Here is a 19,055-nt window from a genome sequence, read left to right as displayed (position 1 = left end):
TTCCCGTGAAGGGCCTTGCATGCTAGCCCATATGGCTATCAAAGTGTGAACCGTGTCAGTCCAAATACCCGTGAACACCTGTGATGGGTGTATTTGGGTGCCATCCAAGGCCCCTGTACATCTGGCTCTCCAAATGTGCCAAGAGGAAATGCTAGCCAAAATCTCCTAAGAGGTGTCCACTGAAGCATGAGAAGCTCTAAAGGGAGTAAGTCGTACATCCTAAAGAGAGCAGGGCTCTATCACCTGCTAGCGGACCGAGAGTGCCCATAAAACACCTGGGGCCCTCATAAGGGATAACCATGCAACCGAGCCCCAAGCCATGAAGAAAGGGGAAGTATGAAAACTGCTGAGTATCCGAGAAACCCCTTTCCAAACAGTCCTTGCTTGACTGCAGTCCCAAAGGCAATATCGCACTGACTCCTCTGCAGAATGACAGCGAGGGCAAGTGGGATCAGCCCCAAATCGTGATCTCCACAGGTTCACTGCAATCCCTCCATGAATAGAAAGCCAAAAGCAAAGAGTGATCTTTCTATTTCTGAGGGATTTCCAAAGCCGCCTCTAGAAATTCATATGCAAATCTACGGTGATGAAGAAGCTGTCCCAATAGGGGGCTCTTGAGGGAATCCAACCCCTACTGTTCAGCTGAAATCTCCTGGCATTACCAACCGTGAAACAAAAGAAGGAAATCCCCCTCTCTCGGTGCCCATGATCTATCCACTCCCACTCTCCTGGGTCCCACTGCAAGCACCTGATAGGTGCACCTCCATATAACCACAATCTCCAGGATCCCAGGGCCAAGAGCAGAGGGTCGGGGTCTTAAGTACCACTGCAAGCCCGCTCCATGGTCCACAAAACTCGCAATCCTGACAGGCTGAAAGGCAACCTCTAGAAGAATATCATCCGTGGATCTAGAAAGTATACCTCCATCCCCAACGTCAAAGACCAGTGCATAGAAGAGTGCCCTCAAGAAAACCCCAATCTACTCTATCATAGGCTTTCTCAAAGTCCAAGAGTAGAACTGCCAGCCTCTGCCTGCTCTGCATAGCCCACTCTGTGGCTTCCCAAAAGGAAAAGATATTATCAAATATGCTCCTACCATGCACAAAGCCTATCTGAGTATCATGGATGAGGTCTGGAAGAAGGCGCTGCAATCGAATGCTGATCGCCTTGGCAAGGATTTTGTATAGAGTGCCCAAAAGAGTGATGGGTCTCCAATGGGATACAAAATTCATGTTGCCACCTTTCGGGATAAGGTGTATGAGTCCCTCAATCAATGAGTCGGGCATCTCACCCGAGTCCCAAATGCCCTGCATGGCTGAAGTAATATGATCACCTATCATATCCCAAAAGGCTTAAAAAAACGATGGAGTAAAACCATCGGAACCAGGGCAGAAGGACAGAGAGAGCAGTCCTGAACTCTGTGTTGGTAAAGCGTGCATCAAGTGAGCCTATCATCTCTGGTGTGACCAACACAGGTAAACTCTGCCAAACTACATCTCTAGCCACATCTCTGGCCTATGTGTCAGGATCTACAAAAAGAAGGGAGGCAAAAAAATATGTCGCTAAGTGCATGACGGTATCCGGATGAGACTACAAAACGCCATCAGAGTCAATAAGCTGCCTAACACTCTCTCTACTACGTCTGGGACCAAGTGTAGAGAAAAAGTGTTTATTGACTCTCCCTCCCATCTGTATCCAAAAGAACTCCTGTGCATGGAAGGCATACTCTGCTCTCTGATCAAGCAATGTCTGCAAGTGAGCCCTTGATGTAGCAAGGCGCTCCCGTATCCAAGCATCTGATGGTCGTCTCTGCTCCTCCCTCTGCAAGGCTGCCAATTACCGGCGGATACCAATCTCCCGCCTAAGTATCTCACCTCGCCGAGTACTAGCGACAGAGTGATAAAAGTCAATGATACTGGCAAGTGTTGTGGCCACATGTGAAGGATCGGTCACCCCCCCTGTATGTGAGAAACCTGACAGCTCAAAAATTTCAAAAAATGTTGAAATCGGACCTCAAAAAGTCAAAAAATAGTCGATGGACTGTTTTTCTGCTCAAAAAACAGTTTTTTGGCAATGAAATGAGGCACCGGACTGAGCTGGAGCAAAATGGCAGGTAGGAGCAATGGGAGAGCACGAGGGAAGGCAGGCAGGAGCAAGAGAACCTGCTTTGATACCATTGTTGGATGCAGGAAGCAACGGAACGGGAGTGGAGTGCGGGAAGCAAACAACAAGCTGGAGCAAAACATAATACTGCTCAAATGGATAAGAGGAAAATACAAAGGGTGGGCTATATGGCCCCCAAGTTTACCATAAAGAAATCAACTCAAAGAGTTGACCTGACCTACAAGGCTCGTACCAGGGCTAAGTGCTAACAACAGCAACCATACTAAAAGTACGCACATGTCACACATAATAACGCATTGGCTATGATGCATTTGACATCTTTTCACAGGCCAAAATGTTAGGTTTCTCGAAACCAAGGGTCTGCAGACTACACCATGACAAATTTTTAAAAACGGTTACCTGGTCAACAAAACCCCATTTATCAACATATAAACATGAAAAAAGAAAAGTCATCTGTGTGGAAATCTTCAGGGATTTTTTATTTCATTAACGAATACCAAGGAAAAACATGTGCATAGATGAATCACCTGCACGTAGCTTGCATTCATGAGTATAAAGCATCCTAACTTATTCAAATGGCCACACATGGTATCTCACAGCTTCAGACGATAAACTATGCCAGGCATAGCATGGACTAAATGCTATGGCATGCCCTACTTATATCATCATCACCAAAAGTAGATGCAGGTCACAGGTGGAAAACAAGTCCACTTTATTACCAAGAGATTTATACAGAGACCAACCTACTAAAGAGGGGCAACTAAGGCTAGCAATAAATTCACCTGATCTTTATAAACTTGTTCACACATGCTTTACAACTCATTCACATTGCAAAACAACAGGAAGTGGAAGTCAAAACATAGTACCCTGTCGTGATATGTTCTTAAATGTGCACGCAACTTGTACTCATGAGCATAGCGTTTCCCACACTCTTCAAATGGACATATGTGGTAATTCTCTTGTGTATGGGTACGCATGTGAGAGCGCAAATTGAAGTCCAAAGAAAAAGCCTGTAAACACAATGAAAAATCGATATCCCAGATTAAAGCCTGTAGGTTCAAAACATCAAGCTCATTCAGAACTGTACAAATTCTTCAGATACCCTGGAGTCTCAAACTGTGTTGCCGAAGCTCATTCAAAACTGTCTCAATTCCTTAAACTCCCCACATAACACAAAAAGATCCTTAAAAAAACAGAACATGTAATGGCTTCCAAGTATAGTCAATAATATCTTTGAATTAATGTTTAAATTTAGGCACACAAATTCTTCACCTATGAGAATACAATCTGGAGAAAGTGCATTCTTTGCTACACTTAATGCTCATTATACATACGTGATCATCTAGGAGGTGTGTTCCTCCCTACCACCAGCATTGGTTCTTAAGAGGGAACAGAAAGAAATCACCTTACCACACCCGTCTACAGGGCAGACAAAGTGTTTCTCTCCTGTATGAATTAGGAAGTGCCTTTTTAGCTTTGAGCTGTCAACAAACCGCTGAAACAAAAGGTAGCCTATTAATATTATCTGTTGCAAAAGTATCCATTAAAGTATCTGGGATGCACACATTCAAGTATGATAAAATGCAAGAGGAAAACACTTGCATCTGAAATACTATACACTTCACCTTTCCACATCCTTCATAGTGACAAATAAATTGCTTTTCTCCATGAACATGGGTATGTTTCCTAAGTGCACCCTGCTCTGTAAACGCTTTTCCACAGCCTTCAAAATTACACAGATAAAGGATCTCATACTCTTCCTCAGCTTCACGTTCAACCTCGGGGTACTTATCTTTCAGGGATTTCAATAAATCATCTGATGATATCAGCGGACGCTGGATTAGAATGAACATATACTTCTGGATTCAATCACAAGCATCAAGATTATACAGAAATGACTGCGGAAAGTCAGCCAAAAAATTTATGAATGACGAGAAACAGCATAAAGACAGGACTTTAGCAATCAGATTTTGGGCACATTGAACTTATGCACGTTAATGTGGAGATTCTGTACACTAATACACAGTCCAGACTCCAAAGGTGAGGTTATTTGGCCTCTTTATCTGTGCGCACTGCGAAAATACACCTTGAACACAAGTAAATCTCTGCCATGTTTATATCAAAAGCTGCCAAGCAATCAAAGTACTAAAACGCAAAGATAATAAACTCAGCTTGTAGTAGTCAGCAAACGAGATTACAAGCTCCATTACAACCAGCATGGCTAAATGAGAAATACCACACCATAAACAGTGACATACAAACTTTTAGGCAACATAGACTAGTAAAAGGGGGACCGTCTATACTATACAGGAACGGTCTATACTATACAGGAAGCTAGACCACCTCAGAGGAAATGGACTACAAAATCAAACAACAGTGATGTGCATTAGGGCATACATAAAATCATTTGTTGTCAACCAGTTGAAATATGCTAATCCTTTAACAGATCACCTTCATTCTGCGGACATTTATTTCCATTTTCTCACTTATTTATTACTATTATGTGTGCACATAATTACTGATAATCTGTGTGAGTTATTTTGGTAATATCTACTTCTGTGAAGCCAATGTATTTGGTCCTCGGTTTTCAATGAGCTCACTTTGCATGGTTTTCACTGTGTGTCCGTTACACCATCTTTGCTAAGGTGATGGCGCATTTTGCAAGGGTAGACACACTAGAAACTTTGTAGCCAGTCACCGTAGCTAAGGGATATATCTAGATGAATCCAGGAACATGCCAACAACTCATCCTCTAAAAACACGACACAAAGTGCAGTTTCAATCCCATGATAGTCACTCATAAGGTTGAAAACCATAGACTCCATCACGCATAGCAGGGACTAGCTACTATGACATCCCCACTGACGTTATCACCGCCCAGCAGTGGGTATACACCATAGTATAAACATATGCTCTCACACATACAAATCCACACACCCACACGTCTTGACAATCCGCTATACAAAGGTCACTACTGAGTTTCTGTCGACTTCACTCCAGAGGTGAAGGACAGACTCAGCTTGGAAGCTGAAATACGTAGTGGATTCCACGCAGTTATAGAATTTCAGTCTATTACCGAATGCCCCTTCTACAAATCATATATCAACATGCCATATGAGACTGAGATGCTTCACACATCAACAAGGTTTCTGGAGCCACGAGTTAGAACTAACACCTTCAGTTGGCCTTTGAGAGTGAGCCTTGATGTATTGGGTAGTAATACTTACCTTCATGAGGCAGAGTGAGATCACATAGGTTAACCTTACGGTAGGAGTGATCTCGGAAACAACCTATCCTATTGAGAATTTTCCATAGGTAATTGGGAAAAACCTTCATCACTAGTTAGATCACATTGAGATCTACCTCTTGATAAAAATTTTGAGTTTTCTGCCTCCTAGGTTAATTAATTGTACTTAGGTCTATCTTTTATTTAGTTGTATGCAGGGGTAGAGAGGTCGTAGACTAGTTTTTAAAAGCTTTAGTTGAAATAGCTAAACTAGTTTTAAATTCCAACCCTTGGCTGGCATAGCTTAATTAACCCATAAATAGTTCTAATCTGCTAACTAATGTTTAGCTAGCTATTTTAGCATTCTAATTTACTAAAAGCAATAGTGTTTTGTAGCATTCCACTTTTTAGAAACCAGGCCAGCTTTGATCTTCGTGGCCATTCTTCCTGCATTGTGATCTACTCTAACTCTACTCTGTGCATCCTGCTCCTCCTTGCCTGCATCTCCTTGCGCATTGCTCGGCTGTCGCTACTCCCAAAGCCTCCTCTCTTAATTATTATCTGAACTTGCAAGTGTCTGTGCACGTTTGGAGCATCCAGAGTAAATGCACATGCACCTGTTTATGTTCAGTCACAACATTCATGCAGCTACAACCTGAATTGCAATTTAGCTCAACCTCTTGGAAGCTTTCTCACATAAATACCTCAAACGCACAAGCTGTCTACACCTTAAGCCATCTGCTGCTACCCTTCTAGGCTAATGGCAACTTCATCTGGAAGAACTGAGGCTTTTCTTGCAACAACTTCACTTCCGCCACCTTGCTCTAGCCTAAGCCTGCACCTAGACACCATCTGGCACTAGCACTTGCTTTGAATTGCACTCAGCTCAAACCCACAGCTCTCAAAGCTGACGATCTGCAGATTTTGCATCGAGAGGGAGTTTTACCTTATGTTTTGTATTCAGGAGCAACCAAGACAAATCGAATTGGAATGAGCTAATCTTCCAAATACAAGGTTTATTGGAGAGATTTCTGGCAGAGCATCTCGTGTTTTATTCCAAGCTTGAGCCCCTGTTTGAAGGAGAAAGATTTGGTTTCGTCTATAGTGGATGAAGGAGCAATTGATATAGGTGACCCATTTATAGCTTCAATTGAAGCTAGGCCAATCTAGTCAGTAAGTTAGAATGATTGGCGATTTGTATGCTTAGTCGATGAATTGACTGTCATTTCCATGCAATATACCATGGGCTAAAATGCTTGCATGGCATAAAGCCATAGATCTGAAAGCAATAGCTAGGGTTCACTTTTTTGTAAAACCCTTTGTCAAGGTTAAAGGGAGCTATTTATAGCTTACTTGCCTATGCTCCCTTTCATAATAGGTCACTAAGTTGGTATGTTGAACTAACCATTAGTTAAATCACCTATTAGCACAACCATGCCAAATCGCCACAAATGCTAGCAAAGGTCCACGTAAAGATGGTTCTTATAACCTTCATGAAGCATAAAGAAGGTCCTTTACAACCTTCATGAAGGACTTCATCATTTGTGCTAGTCAGTCTCTTGCGTATAAGGGTTTTTCCAACAATGTCTTAATGGAAGATATATAAAAAATGAGTATAAATCCAATGTCTAACACGTTTCGACCGTCATATCACTAGATAAAAAAGAAATATACTAGGTTGTTTTAATAGCCCCAACTCACGCAGCAGACATCATCTTGGGTGCCCGATGGTGGCACCAGTTGGAAGTTCGACCTGACTATCAGAAAAAGGGTTTGGACCTCAAAATTCCAGATCGCGGTGGTAAGTTCATTGCTTGGCTCAAGAGCACTTTGCCTCGCCCTTTGATTTCCGCATTCCAGATGAAGCGAGAGATCAGACGGGAGGTGAGGCGTACATTGTCTATGTCAACGCAACCAATACGGAAGTTCCAGCCAGGACCCCCAAGCAGGAAGCTCTGCTTGAACAGTACCACGACATTTGTCTCACATCGAGCCTTCCTCCAGCTCTACCTCCGAGTCGGCCAGAGGACCATCCTATTGAGCTAGTTCCTGAATCATCACCACCCAAAAAGCATCCTTACTGTCTCAGCAAGACGATGGAGGAGGAGCTTGAGCAGCAATTAGAGGAGTTGTTACACAGTGGCTTCATCCACCCCCGTAACTCACCATATGCAGCTCTGATCTTTTTCATCAAGAAAAAGGACAATTCAGCTCGGATGTGTGTGGATTACCATGCACTGAACAAGCTGACCATCAAGAGTAGGTTCCCCATGCTGAGGATCGACTACATCTTGTCACATGCACCACAGTCAAGCCCAAGTGGCAGTGGCAACTGGCTATCTATCTTGCCTGAAATGGCCCAAAAGGGCCTGGGTTTATAGGCAAGGGCCAGCAGCCTGGTCGGCCAAACCCGACCAGCCAGTCGGTTGTGCTGGCCCAAGGTTGGCTGGTTCCCAGCCCTATACAAGGGGCGTCCAGTCCCCCTTTTCACTTACTCAGCTTCCTCAGTTCAGGACTCAGCTCCCAGCCTCCAGCAGCGCTTCCAACCAGCATAGGTGCGAGGTTTGTGTGTCCTATTTCCGCAGCATAGTTCCACCTCCCACATGTCGTAGTTAAGGGAGTGATCTCAGCACAGTTTTGTATGCCGATTTGGCAACCTTGTCTAAATAAAGAAGTGTACTATAGTTACGTAAATCTCTCGTGTCTCTCATGCTTGAGTTAGCCTTTTATGTTCATCTATTTTCCGCACAGCAAGTCTCCACATGATACATTGGTATCAGAGCAGTACGGTTCCTTCTGGTCTGAGTTTGGTTGGAGGGAGTCTTGGCAACAAAGCTTAGTTATGGAGACTCAGTTAGAAGAGGAGGGAGCCTGTCTGGGATACTATCTGCACCGGACTAGTGGTAGCACCATACTCCATTAGCCTCTCCCTCCAAACGTTCATCGCGCATTGGGCCGGCTCCTATCTTCACCCGTATGCATTTACACCTTGCGGGGCAAGGTTAGGGGGGGGGAGGGGGGGGGTTCCCTCTGGCAGTCATTATTGCAGCAATTGATGGGTCTTCCAGCCTTCCATCATGGACCCGTCCAGTAGAGCAGCTCTAAGGCAAGCGTTCAGGGAGCAGGATCATCTCCTGAGCAAAATATGTTCTTTTCTAAGCAGCCCAAGCAAAACAAGAAACAAAGGAGGATGCAACAACATTGGACCGTTTCCAGCTTCTGTTGGAATAGGAAATCCTCGAAGCGGCCGCACAACGATCCAGACACCGAGCCGACTTGGCAGCGTATGAGGTCCAATGCAGGCGAGACCGAGAGCAGATGCTTGTACAGCACCAGCAGTTTCTCATGGCTTGCTCACACTTCCTCTCCTCGCCCGCCATACCCACAGACCGTGCATTAGCAGGAAGTCCTTTATCTACACTCGAGTCTTCCATCTCCGTAGCACAGTTCAATGAACTATTTTGCAGCAGCTTAAAGAGTGGTTTCCCTTGGGTCTACCAATCGAGGGGATCATTCAGTCTCCACAGTCACTACATGCAATGCCTCAGGGTTTTCTACCCATGGGGGTAGTTCAGCCATTTCCACAACGTGTTCTCAAAGGTCTTCCATCTCACGAGCGAGCTTAGCTCATTCCGCACGTCCCGATGATGAGACTCTTGGGTCTACCACCCATGGGGATCATCCAACTTCAGCAAACTCTTCTCTTGGAGTTTCCACTCGAGAGGATCAGTCAGTTCATGTTCGGATTGGTCTTTTACTCGTCCAACAGCTTTATCATGTCCAGTTAGCTCCTCTGGGTCTTCCACTCCAGGAACTCAGTCAGCTGAATCAGCTTTAGCAGGGAACGGATGGTTTTCACAGCTACGAGGGACGGGTCTTCCACCCTTGGAGATATCTTAGACCCATTAGCATTTGCCATAGATGAGCCTCTTGGGTCCATCGCCCAAGAGTTGTCTATCCCCCACAATTAGTTCTCTTCGGGATTCCACCCAAGGTGACACCCCAGATGCAGTAGATAGGTGTGATGGGTCTTCCACCTATCAGGCCTCTTCATCAACTCTGGTTAGTTCCTATGGGGCTTCTGCCCTTGCAGCTCAGTTGGCCACATCAGTTTTAGTCAGCATCATTCACATTTCACCTTCTCATCAGGAGTGTTCAGTACTAGGGGGCTCACTTTCCAGTCCCACTGGCCATGATGCTTAGCAGGAGAGGGCGTCTGAGAAGTTTACCAGACCAGTGTCATGCATTTGAGGGACCAAGATGTTCTGAAAAAATGATCTGAAGAGTGGGTACTACCAGATCCGGACTGGATATACAAAAGACAACCTTCCACACGGAGAAAGCCCAATATGAGTTCGTGGTGATGCCCTTTGGTCGAACAGGCGCACCCACGTCCTTCAACCATATGATGCTCCGGATCTTCAAAGCTTTGATCGGTAAGAGTGTCTTTGTATTCTTAGATGACATTCTGATATTTTTAAAGGATCTAGTGAAGCATGTGAAGCATGTTCAGCAAGTTCTTCAGCTCTTGAAGGAAAGTCATTTGTACATCAATGCCAAGAAAAGCAGCTTCTTCTTGGAGGAGGTACATTACCTGGGGTACATCATCACTCCGACGCGTATTGGCCTGGACCCAGACAAGGTGAAGGATATTGTGGAGTGGGAGGTGCTTGCCACAACACAAGAGATTCAAATGTTTATGGGCATTTTCTAGGCCTACAGGAAGCATATGAAGGATTTGGCAAAAATTGCAGTTCCCATCATCGATCTTTTACAAGGAGTAAAAGCCAAGAAGCAACCTATCACCTTTACTCCATCAGCTCTTTCCACCTTCGCCCAGTTGAAGGAGGTCGTCACTACAACACCGTGCCTAGCATTGGCACAATGGGATCAACCCTTTGATGTACGGACCAATGCAAGTGACTATGCCATTGGAGTGGTTCTGGAGTAGAACGATCATTCTGTCGCATTTGAGGGACGCAAGTTGATTCCAGCAAAAACCAAATATTTGGTATTCAACAAGGAGTTGTGTTATCATCCATGCCCTCAAGACATGATAACATTTTCTCAATGGTCAAGATCTCACAGTTCGCACACATCATCAAGCCTTGCGGTGGCTTTAGACCATGCCAGCCACTCAGTGGTCATATCGCCAAACCAGATGGAGCCAGACTTTTCAGCAGTTTGGCGGCATGATCGAGTATCAGCCTAGTTCAAAGAATGTTGTGGCCGATGCTCTTAGCAGACGCGGAATGGTCACCTCCATCTCGATAGTGCACGAGTCCTCTCTAGCAAAGATCTGCAACCAATACTATAAGTAGATCATGGAATCAGTAAAGGACCGCATTGCCAAACCCCAGAAGACCTACCGAATGCAAGTCTATCTTCGGATCATGAAGAAACGTCTCAAGCAGATTGGAAGGAAGTGCCCGAAGCTTTCTCATCAAAGTTTTGGACCTTTTCCCATTGTCAAAGTTGTGAATGATGATGTGGCCATGAAGTTGTAGTTACCTTCGACATGGACCATGCATCCAATTTTTCATGTGTCCTGGCTCGAGCCATATGTGGGTCCGGGACTTACAACAGTACCAAATGGGGAGCAGCCTGAAATTGGAGATGAGGCTGAGGTCATTAAACCTGAGGAGGTTTTACGTCATCGGTTCAAAAGAGGGACAGGCATTTGACAACGCTTGTATGCAGTCAAGTTCAAACACATGGGCATCCACAATGCACCATGGGTGGAAGAGCATTTCTTCACGACTATCCACACCTCCTTGCAGCGTACAAGGCAGCCTTTTCTCTACCCTAGTTCGAGTTTCAGCAGACGGGAATGTCATGGGCATCCACAGCCCATGGCCATGCTGGACTGCCACGCAGGCAGCCAGCTCAGCAGCAGCCCACGCAGGCAGCCACGTCAACAACTGCCACGTGGGAATGCCACGCAGCCTGCCAGCAGGAACAGGGTGCAGGAGCAGTCGCAGCAGAGGCACCAGCTCGACGGTGCCACATCAGCATGGTCGGCTGTCACGTGGCCTGGTTGGCACCACGTCAGCAGCCAGTCGGCCACCTTAGCCCTAGTCGGTGAACAGGGAGGGAGCCAGTCAGTCAGCGACAGCCCTGCTGGTCAGTATTTTGGAGCCCAAGGGGGGCCTATAAAAGCAGCCCTCTTGGCCCTCATTCTCTATCCCACCTCTTCAAGCCCTCAGTTCAGCAGCAGCTAGGCCTCCCCACAGCAGCCCAGCAGGGTAGCCTCAGCCTCTTCAGGGATCTAGTGAGGATTCACCTCGTTTTGCAGTGAGGGTTTCAGCCCCTTCATACAGTTGTACCAGCCGTTTGGGGGGCATTCATTATTCAATTGTATCTATTCCTCTTCGAAGGCCCACTACACTCTCTCCCTCTGATTCTCTCACTCACCTCCACAGCATCACTTTGTGTATTGAGTGCATCGCCTTGCAGTTTGCAGTTAGCATTGGAGAAAGAGTGAGGATAGGCTATCTCCCGCTACAGTGGACAACGTGATCCGGCAGATTTAAGGAAGGTAGAAAAAAGGGTAGATTCAAAAAAGGACAGCATGCAATTGGCACTAGAAGGGCATGGTCACATCCATGTCCATGCATGACCGGTGGTTATTTTACAAAGAACGCTAGTGTATTCTTTCACAGTTCCAACCTACATTGTTGCATGCATCTCATGTGTGCACAGCATCCTTGAAAAGTTAGAAAGAAAATTCTTCTGGGGCCATTTGGCCCTAGTCCTGTATGTGGTGGAGGTGCAGTCTACAACCTTCCCGTGAGCTCTCTGAGGTGCAGTTTTACCTCGATTTGCAATCTGCACATAGGTGCAGTTTCCAGCCTGTGTGTCTGGTGTTCCAAGGTGCAGTTCCTGCCATGGTTTGTGATCATTCTATGGGGTTTTCTCAGCAGTACATGCAGAGTTTTTCCTGTATACTCATGTGCAGTCTATTCTCTCTCTAGACGCAGTTTGCTCTCTCTCCCGCAGATCTGCTCTCTATCTGTGTTCGTATATTCCGCTTCACTTCGACATGGCATCAGTGGCTGACTGCATGGTCTTTGAGGCACTTTGGGCAACTTGGATTTGTTGACCCCGTGCAGTTTGTCCACGTGGTATTGTTTGTTGTGCTGGTCTTGATTTGATCAGTGCTTGGATTTAATGCTTCAGGGTTTGTTGGATGAGGTGGCCATCACCCTCGTGCATGCAGAAATAGGGCCATGTAAAATACAAAGGATTCAAGGAGCTCCGTGCCGTTGACACGTACAGAGGGTAATTTGATCCCATAAGCACTTGTGCCCTTGTGGTAACCTTGTATACATTAGCCTCTTCAGCCCTCCACAGTCATCCCCTCCCGGAGCTTTTGGGAGGCTATGGAGCTTTTGGTAGGCGGCTATGGGGCGGGACTTGGGGACCCCGCACCTGGCCCACCTCCTAGGTGCCACGTGGCGCGTTCTGCGCTAACACTAAAGGCATCTAAAGGCACTTGCAGACAGCATATCCAGCAGCCCTAAGCTAGGTGTAGAGCATACAGAGGTGCTTAACACCTGTAGCAGAAAGGGTGTTGATGAAGGCATTTTGGGGCTCCTTCCTAAGCCACTAAAGACCCTCGCTTGGCAGGCATGAAGCAGAAGAGACCGGGAGATTGGCAGCACCAATGGTCTAGCACTAGTGGAGCAGCATAATGCTGTCCATGTGGTGTAGGTTGTAAGGCCTCAGTTTTGCTCCTGTTTTGAGGACCCATCTATACACATTTTGATTGCATATCCCGTTGTCTATTTCCAGACCTGTGGGTCGATGCTTGTGTTCATAGGATCTAGATCCGTGTGTGATCTTGTCAGTTAATATATTTTCCACTCCACATATTAATTTGGGCTTGGCTTAGAAAGCAAAAGTTCATCTCTAACACTTGAGATATGCCACTTGGCATGCTCTGTTGCTGGAGTATGCCCACGTTGGAATGGAAGCAGACAAGGAAGCACCAAACACTAGACCAAAACTAAGGGGCTGACAACAAACATGTAGCAATGGATCCACAGGAATTGAGGGGAGGACCAGGAGGCAAAGGCTAAGTCCATCGCTCCATGAGAAAGGCAAGAGTGCTGTGGCCATAAAGGTGTGAAGTCTCGGCAGACTCCTTTAAGCTCCTTTGGAAATGTCACAGGAGATAGGACTGAGAAGACAGGAAGAAAGCCCGAGACAACATCTCCAAGAGTACGAAAGAGCTACAAGATGACAAACAACTGAGTTTGCCTCTAACGAGATATGAGGTCAAGAGTGATACCGGGGGCAATGACCCTGTAGCAGTAGGGTACACTAGGGTTGGCAGTAGCTATCCCAATGGTACCCAATTAGCATCTAACTGGGGTCACATTTATTGTACACAATTCAGTACTTATCTGTACACTTTAGTAGGGTAATAGGTTTTATTGTGAGCTTGTCACGTGGCAGCCATTGTAGTAATCCCATAAGTAAAGGTCTTGCTGGCCCACCTCCCAAATTTATAAAAGGGCCTTTCAATTGTACTTCATTTCCATTGATCATTAATACAAGAGCACACTTTCCATTGAGAGCTGTACCTCCTAAGCATCAGCTGCAAGCTGTACATGCAAGAAGGACCCTCTAGCAGCCATGCTAGCCAGCCCCATGGAGCTGCACATCCATGCCCTCTTCCAAGTATGAGTGACCCTTCCCTCTACCCTATTTCTATGTTTTCTACTAGTTCTAGCTATTCTCAGCTCTCCTAGTCCCTAAACTAGCAGTAGATAGCAGAAATAATAGAACCCTGCTTCAGACCCCACTACAGAGGGCATAGACCACAAAGCACAGCCAGCAGCTGAAGACCGAGGTGCACATACGATCAAGAAAGACACAGACCTGAGGACAGAGGGGGAGGTGTCAATAGCACCGAGCTAAGTTCCCACAAAGCTAGTATTGGAGTAGGAGAAATCAAAACGACTACATCACCAAGCAAAAGTGGATCACTGATCCAGGCGTTTTCTCTATTCTAAATCTACTAAATTATAGATTGTAGTTGACGTTGTGGGGGCATTCACAGCAGCAAATTGAAGAAATCTGAACATACTCTAGAAGGTTCCTGCCCTGCTCTCATGGTTGTGCAAAAGCCCAAAAAAACCCTAGGCAATTTCTCCATTTTAAGCCTACTACATGGTGAATTAAATTTAGAATGTGGAGTCGCAAACACAAGGCACGCACTGCATCGAGATGAAGGCTCATCATTGCACTAGAACGTTAGGGCTCTGTGCCATCCAACTCCCATCTTAAAGCCTATCTTCCATCCAACTACATGCCTAGCATGCACACCCTCATGAAGCCCATCATCCTTTCAGATAATTTTCTTTTCACAATACACCTTGGAACGATACCTTGTTATGCAAAGATGTCTGTCGCGCATGTATTTATATTTTTTGACCATTGATCATGAGATAGGAATTTTTTATTACACCACTCTTCGTGCGTGCGTGTGTGTGTGTGTGTTTTGGGGGGGCGGGGAAGCATGTGAGTGTGTGTGTGTGTGTGTGTTTTTGTGAGAGGCTGTGAGTCGAGAGCCTAGGTTTCTGTGCCTTCTCCGCCCTCTTTCCTGTTGTACGGCAGTCCGTACAAGTCAGACGTACAGTTTCTGCGTCAGCCGACAGGTTTTCGTACGTTTTGTGTTCCTCTGCTTCCATACAGGTTGACGTACAGTTTCCCACATGTCTCTGCCGTACATGTTTCCGTACAGATTTCCGTACTTCTCTGCCGTTGTTCCGTAATACCTTTCCGTACAGCAAAATGATAAAGAAATCCCACTTTATCAATTTTTTGAAAGTTACATAGGTTTCCACAAACTAGTGTAAGCATTCTGAGTTCCTCCTTTTTCACAACCAGGTGAGGATGTCCAAGGGTGTGCTGGATGTTGCCCATCAGCAGAACTAGCTTCCTATGTGCATAACACTCAAGACACCATAACACTCAAGACACCTCAGAAATTCTAAGACGGAGAAAGATTAGCGTGCATGAATAAATTGGTCCGGTTGGTGGAGCTTAAAGTATCAAGCAAAGAGAGAAGAACAGAGCTGAGGTTAATACTCTCCACCAAACGAACAGTGAAACCGCTTGCACTTCTAGCAACAAGCGATTACAAAAAGAGATAGACACACTTTCGTACAGAACCTTCATATGATGAAGAAAATTGCAATCCCTAGATGTTTTTAAGTCAAACAGTAAAACACAAGAAAAACGCAGGATGTATTTTACTTCCAAGAGAATACTTTTGAACAAAGAATTCACTTAGAAGACACAGTTACAGTCCGTATTCGCAAGACACAGTTACAGTCAGTGTTCGCCTCATCCTTACTCTGACAACAAGTATGCACAGAATGCACAATTCGAAGTGGGAAAAGAAGGCCTAACCATTCACCCACTTCAAAAGACAGCATTTGCCAGGATTTAAGACAGTATCATAGGGTACCCTGCAGACACACCAAGAAGAACATTGTTTATCAAGATTTTTCTATTCCTTTGATTCTTCCGAAGATCCACAAAGAAAAGACCATTTCTATAAGCTTTTCTTTCTTCTTCAGAAGACCCACAAACGTATAGCTTGATCACTAACAAGTACATAGATTTCCAAAAAAAATAACAAAAAATCTAAAATGCAAAGCATCCCTTACACAACCATTAACGATTAAATAAGGTGGCAATGGACATGGAAAGCTGAATATGCCAAAAAACCAAGTTTTTCTTTTTTTCGAGCATTTCAAGAAAATCAAAGGTTTATTTATTAGGGCACATTCTTATATAAGAGAATTTTCATTGCCCAAATAGAGTAACTCGATCGTGAAGACCAATCTTCACGTAACACATCTTCAAAATTGAACTGAAATTTATCTTCGCAATGTTCTTGTCAATGGCCTTAAACGCATCACTGTGCCTTTTATCTCTTTGTTCACACAAACCTCCTCACATTCAAAACCACAATCAGGAATTTCACAAGAAATCTCTATCATGCACAACAACAAAAGAAGGCTTGTTGACAAGCCTTAGCTGTGCATAGTTTAGATCAGACAGAACTCACATGTTTTCCTGCTCAAATTCTTTACTTAGCAGACCTTACCTAGATATCTACACCCCATTTTCAGCACATGTACTGCCATTTTAATCCAACAACCGGAGTCGATTCATCAAGCATTCCTTTTTGCTGATTATGGAAGGAACAACAGCATGAAGCTTCCAGCCTTCACTTATGCGCCCAAAAGCTTCGCCCATCCATGTCAACTAATCCTGTAAAGGTCTGTCAACCCTAAAAACTGCTCTTAAATGTTGCTCTAAAAACCTGGAGGCACTGAGACCATAACCAGGGGAGTTGCTTGTTCGCTGCACTATGAACATTGCCTAAAAAGGTTCTCTTTAGCACTTCAGGATTAAAGTTTGTTTCACTCCAACAACTGCTGACAAGTTCTGAACTATCAGCTTGACCTGCTCTTAATGTTGCTCTATTTGCTTAAACCTCAAGACACTTACGAGTAATAACTAGGGCAGTTGTAATGCAAAGCTCACCTGTTTATCGTGCTTCAATCGTACGCATTGCCACGATTACATGCTGCGACAGGCAGGCTACAGCTTTTTATGCTTTTATCAAACAACTGCCGAAATTATGACAGGGAAATCCATCTCACATGATAATGAAACATGCGCTCTTTGACTTGCCCATTAGCATATACAGATTGTTTGAATTAAGAAACAATAACATGTGTATAACTTCGCAGGTCAGCCCGTTGGGTCACAATGATTTAAGACAGAACCTTCAGTTGATACATAGCAGGAGGTAAACTCTTTTCTATTTCGTTCGAGCAGGGTAATGTACTTCATATGATAATTGAATTGTGATGCTTTTCCCTTCGCGATATGCCACAGTTTATCGATGGTAAACGAACGTGACGCATTCGAACTAGCGTTGCAATGTACTTACCATTGTTTGAACCACTTGCGACCGGAGCTTGTGGGTGGTTCTGCCTCAACTGGGGCGAGACCTTGAGGGTCTTGTGGTCCGGACGACATGGACTCCCCAGCAAATTCCCCTTCTTGTTTGGTCTCATCTGGGAGACCCATCTCTCTCTCTCTCTGTCTCTCTCTCTCTCTCTGGATTCAATTCAATGCTCCCTCACTCCTTCCTTCTCTGGAGTGCACAGAAGGCAATGAGAATCCAAATCTCCCCGGCGAATTGTGCTGTCTGCATAGCGTGGCGAGAGCTTCCTGTAACGAAAACCTTGGTGGTAACACAGGATATGTAACCGCGCAGTTATTGACAATGTATGGCTAGAAGATTTAGACGCCTCCTCAGAACTTTTCAAGGCCAAAATACGGAAAAACTTTGAAATTGCAAAATTAAATCTATGACCTCAAAATTTGCTATCCATAGTTTGCAGTTTTCTGTTCTATATGAGGGTGCATAGGCTCTAGGCAGCCTAATTCGACTTTTTCAACTCTAGCTCCATTGTAACTAATAGTTGTGTTTCATTTTTATTTGAGTATTGATTGACCTTGATTTTTTTTCGGGAAAAATTTCCTACTGGTGGATGTAACAGCAAACTCAAAACAGACCATGTGCCAAAAAACCTTAAGAAACCTCTGAGAGAATCTTTGTCACTGAAAGAGTCCATGTCTACACCAATGCTCTACTACGGTTGGCGTGCCATCAATCCTCCGCATCTGGATCCTTCTGCCTAATCTTAGTGAATAGTTGAAAAAATAAATATTGAGGGCATCTTGAATGAAATGATGTCTCCAAAACCTTTTATTTGGGTCCCACTAAAGCCTCTACAAGGGTCTTCTCCCCCAAACCCAAAACTTCCAAGCCTCCTCCTTTGTTGTGCATGGACCTAGATCAATGTACCACTATCGTTTTTTTCCTCCCCAATAAAAGAAACTTCTATTAATGCTTGAAAACATCATACAAATCACCTTCCAAAGGGAGCTAAGCATGGTAAGTACAATGATAAAACTAGTTGTCAGAAAGAGATTGGCATGTTTCCGGAGAACCTAGTTCACTACCTAAGAAATCTCAGAAACAATGGATAACAACTAGGGGTGGTAGTCTATACATCCAGCGAATAACTCCCATGGAAAGGGTGTAAAATACTCCTGTAGGCCAAGCCTTACAGAAACACTCTCGCCTTTCGATGGTCGTTTTTGAACTTGGACTACCATGCTGCCAAACTGTGCACAGAGTAAAGATGATGTCGTATCAGATGGTGACTACGATAGCCATCCAAACATTGTCCCCTAGCAAAAACGTTGAGCATGCACAGGAACGCGTTGATACGTCATATATCTCTATCTAGGAGACCCGTTGGGCATGGCTGCTAAAACTAGATCGATCGAGAAGGCATGAAGGCTACTAGCTAAATCCTTTAAGCAATAGGACATCCCCAGAGGCAGTGGGGGATCATCTCTAAAACTCCCTCTACGCAACAAAAGCATCTGCCATTTACTCGCATCTAGTCTAACCAAGGGCCGATGGGTCCCCATGAGCCAACAGCACGAGATCAATCGAGAAGGCATGCTCCCCCTCCGTGAGCCATGCAACCATCTCCCATGTGACGTTCAATTGTACCTGCTGTGTACAAGCTACAACATTGAAGGCTACTAGCCAGATCCTCTGAGCAATAGGACAGCCCCAGAGGCAATGGTGGAT

At 44.9% G+C, this 19,055-nt stretch overlaps 1 protein-coding gene across 1 annotated transcript in view; it reads right to left on the bottom strand.

The window, feature by feature from the left end:
- Window positions 1-17,743, bottom strand: part of YY1 (zinc finger (C2H2 type) family protein) — a 35,292-nt gene extending 17,549 nt beyond the window's left edge. The window contains exons 1-5 of the mRNA XM_087394255.1: window positions 17,331-17,743; window positions 15,773-15,831; window positions 3,750-3,940; window positions 3,530-3,619; window positions 2,991-3,134 (exon numbers count right to left, since the gene is read on the bottom strand). Of these exons, the coding sequence (XP_087250381.1) occupies window positions 2,991-3,134; window positions 3,530-3,619; window positions 3,750-3,940; window positions 15,773-15,831; window positions 17,331-17,470 (624 nt within the window). The 5' untranslated portion in view covers window positions 17,471-17,743. The remainder of the gene's footprint in view (window positions 1-2,990; window positions 3,135-3,529; window positions 3,620-3,749; window positions 3,941-15,772; window positions 15,832-17,330) is intronic.
- Window positions 17,744-19,055: the final 1,312 nt, after the last annotated feature.

Source organism: Dipteris shenzhenensis, chromosome 2 (assembly GCF_047967505.1).
Source record: "Dipteris shenzhenensis isolate YYH24624 ecotype China chromosome 2, Dip_SZ_1.0, whole genome shotgun sequence".
NCBI lineage: Eukaryota > Viridiplantae > Streptophyta > Polypodiopsida > Gleicheniales > Dipteridaceae > Dipteris > Dipteris shenzhenensis.
The sequence above is the reverse complement of the archived record's forward strand: the minus strand, read 5'-3'. Positions and strand labels throughout refer to the sequence as shown.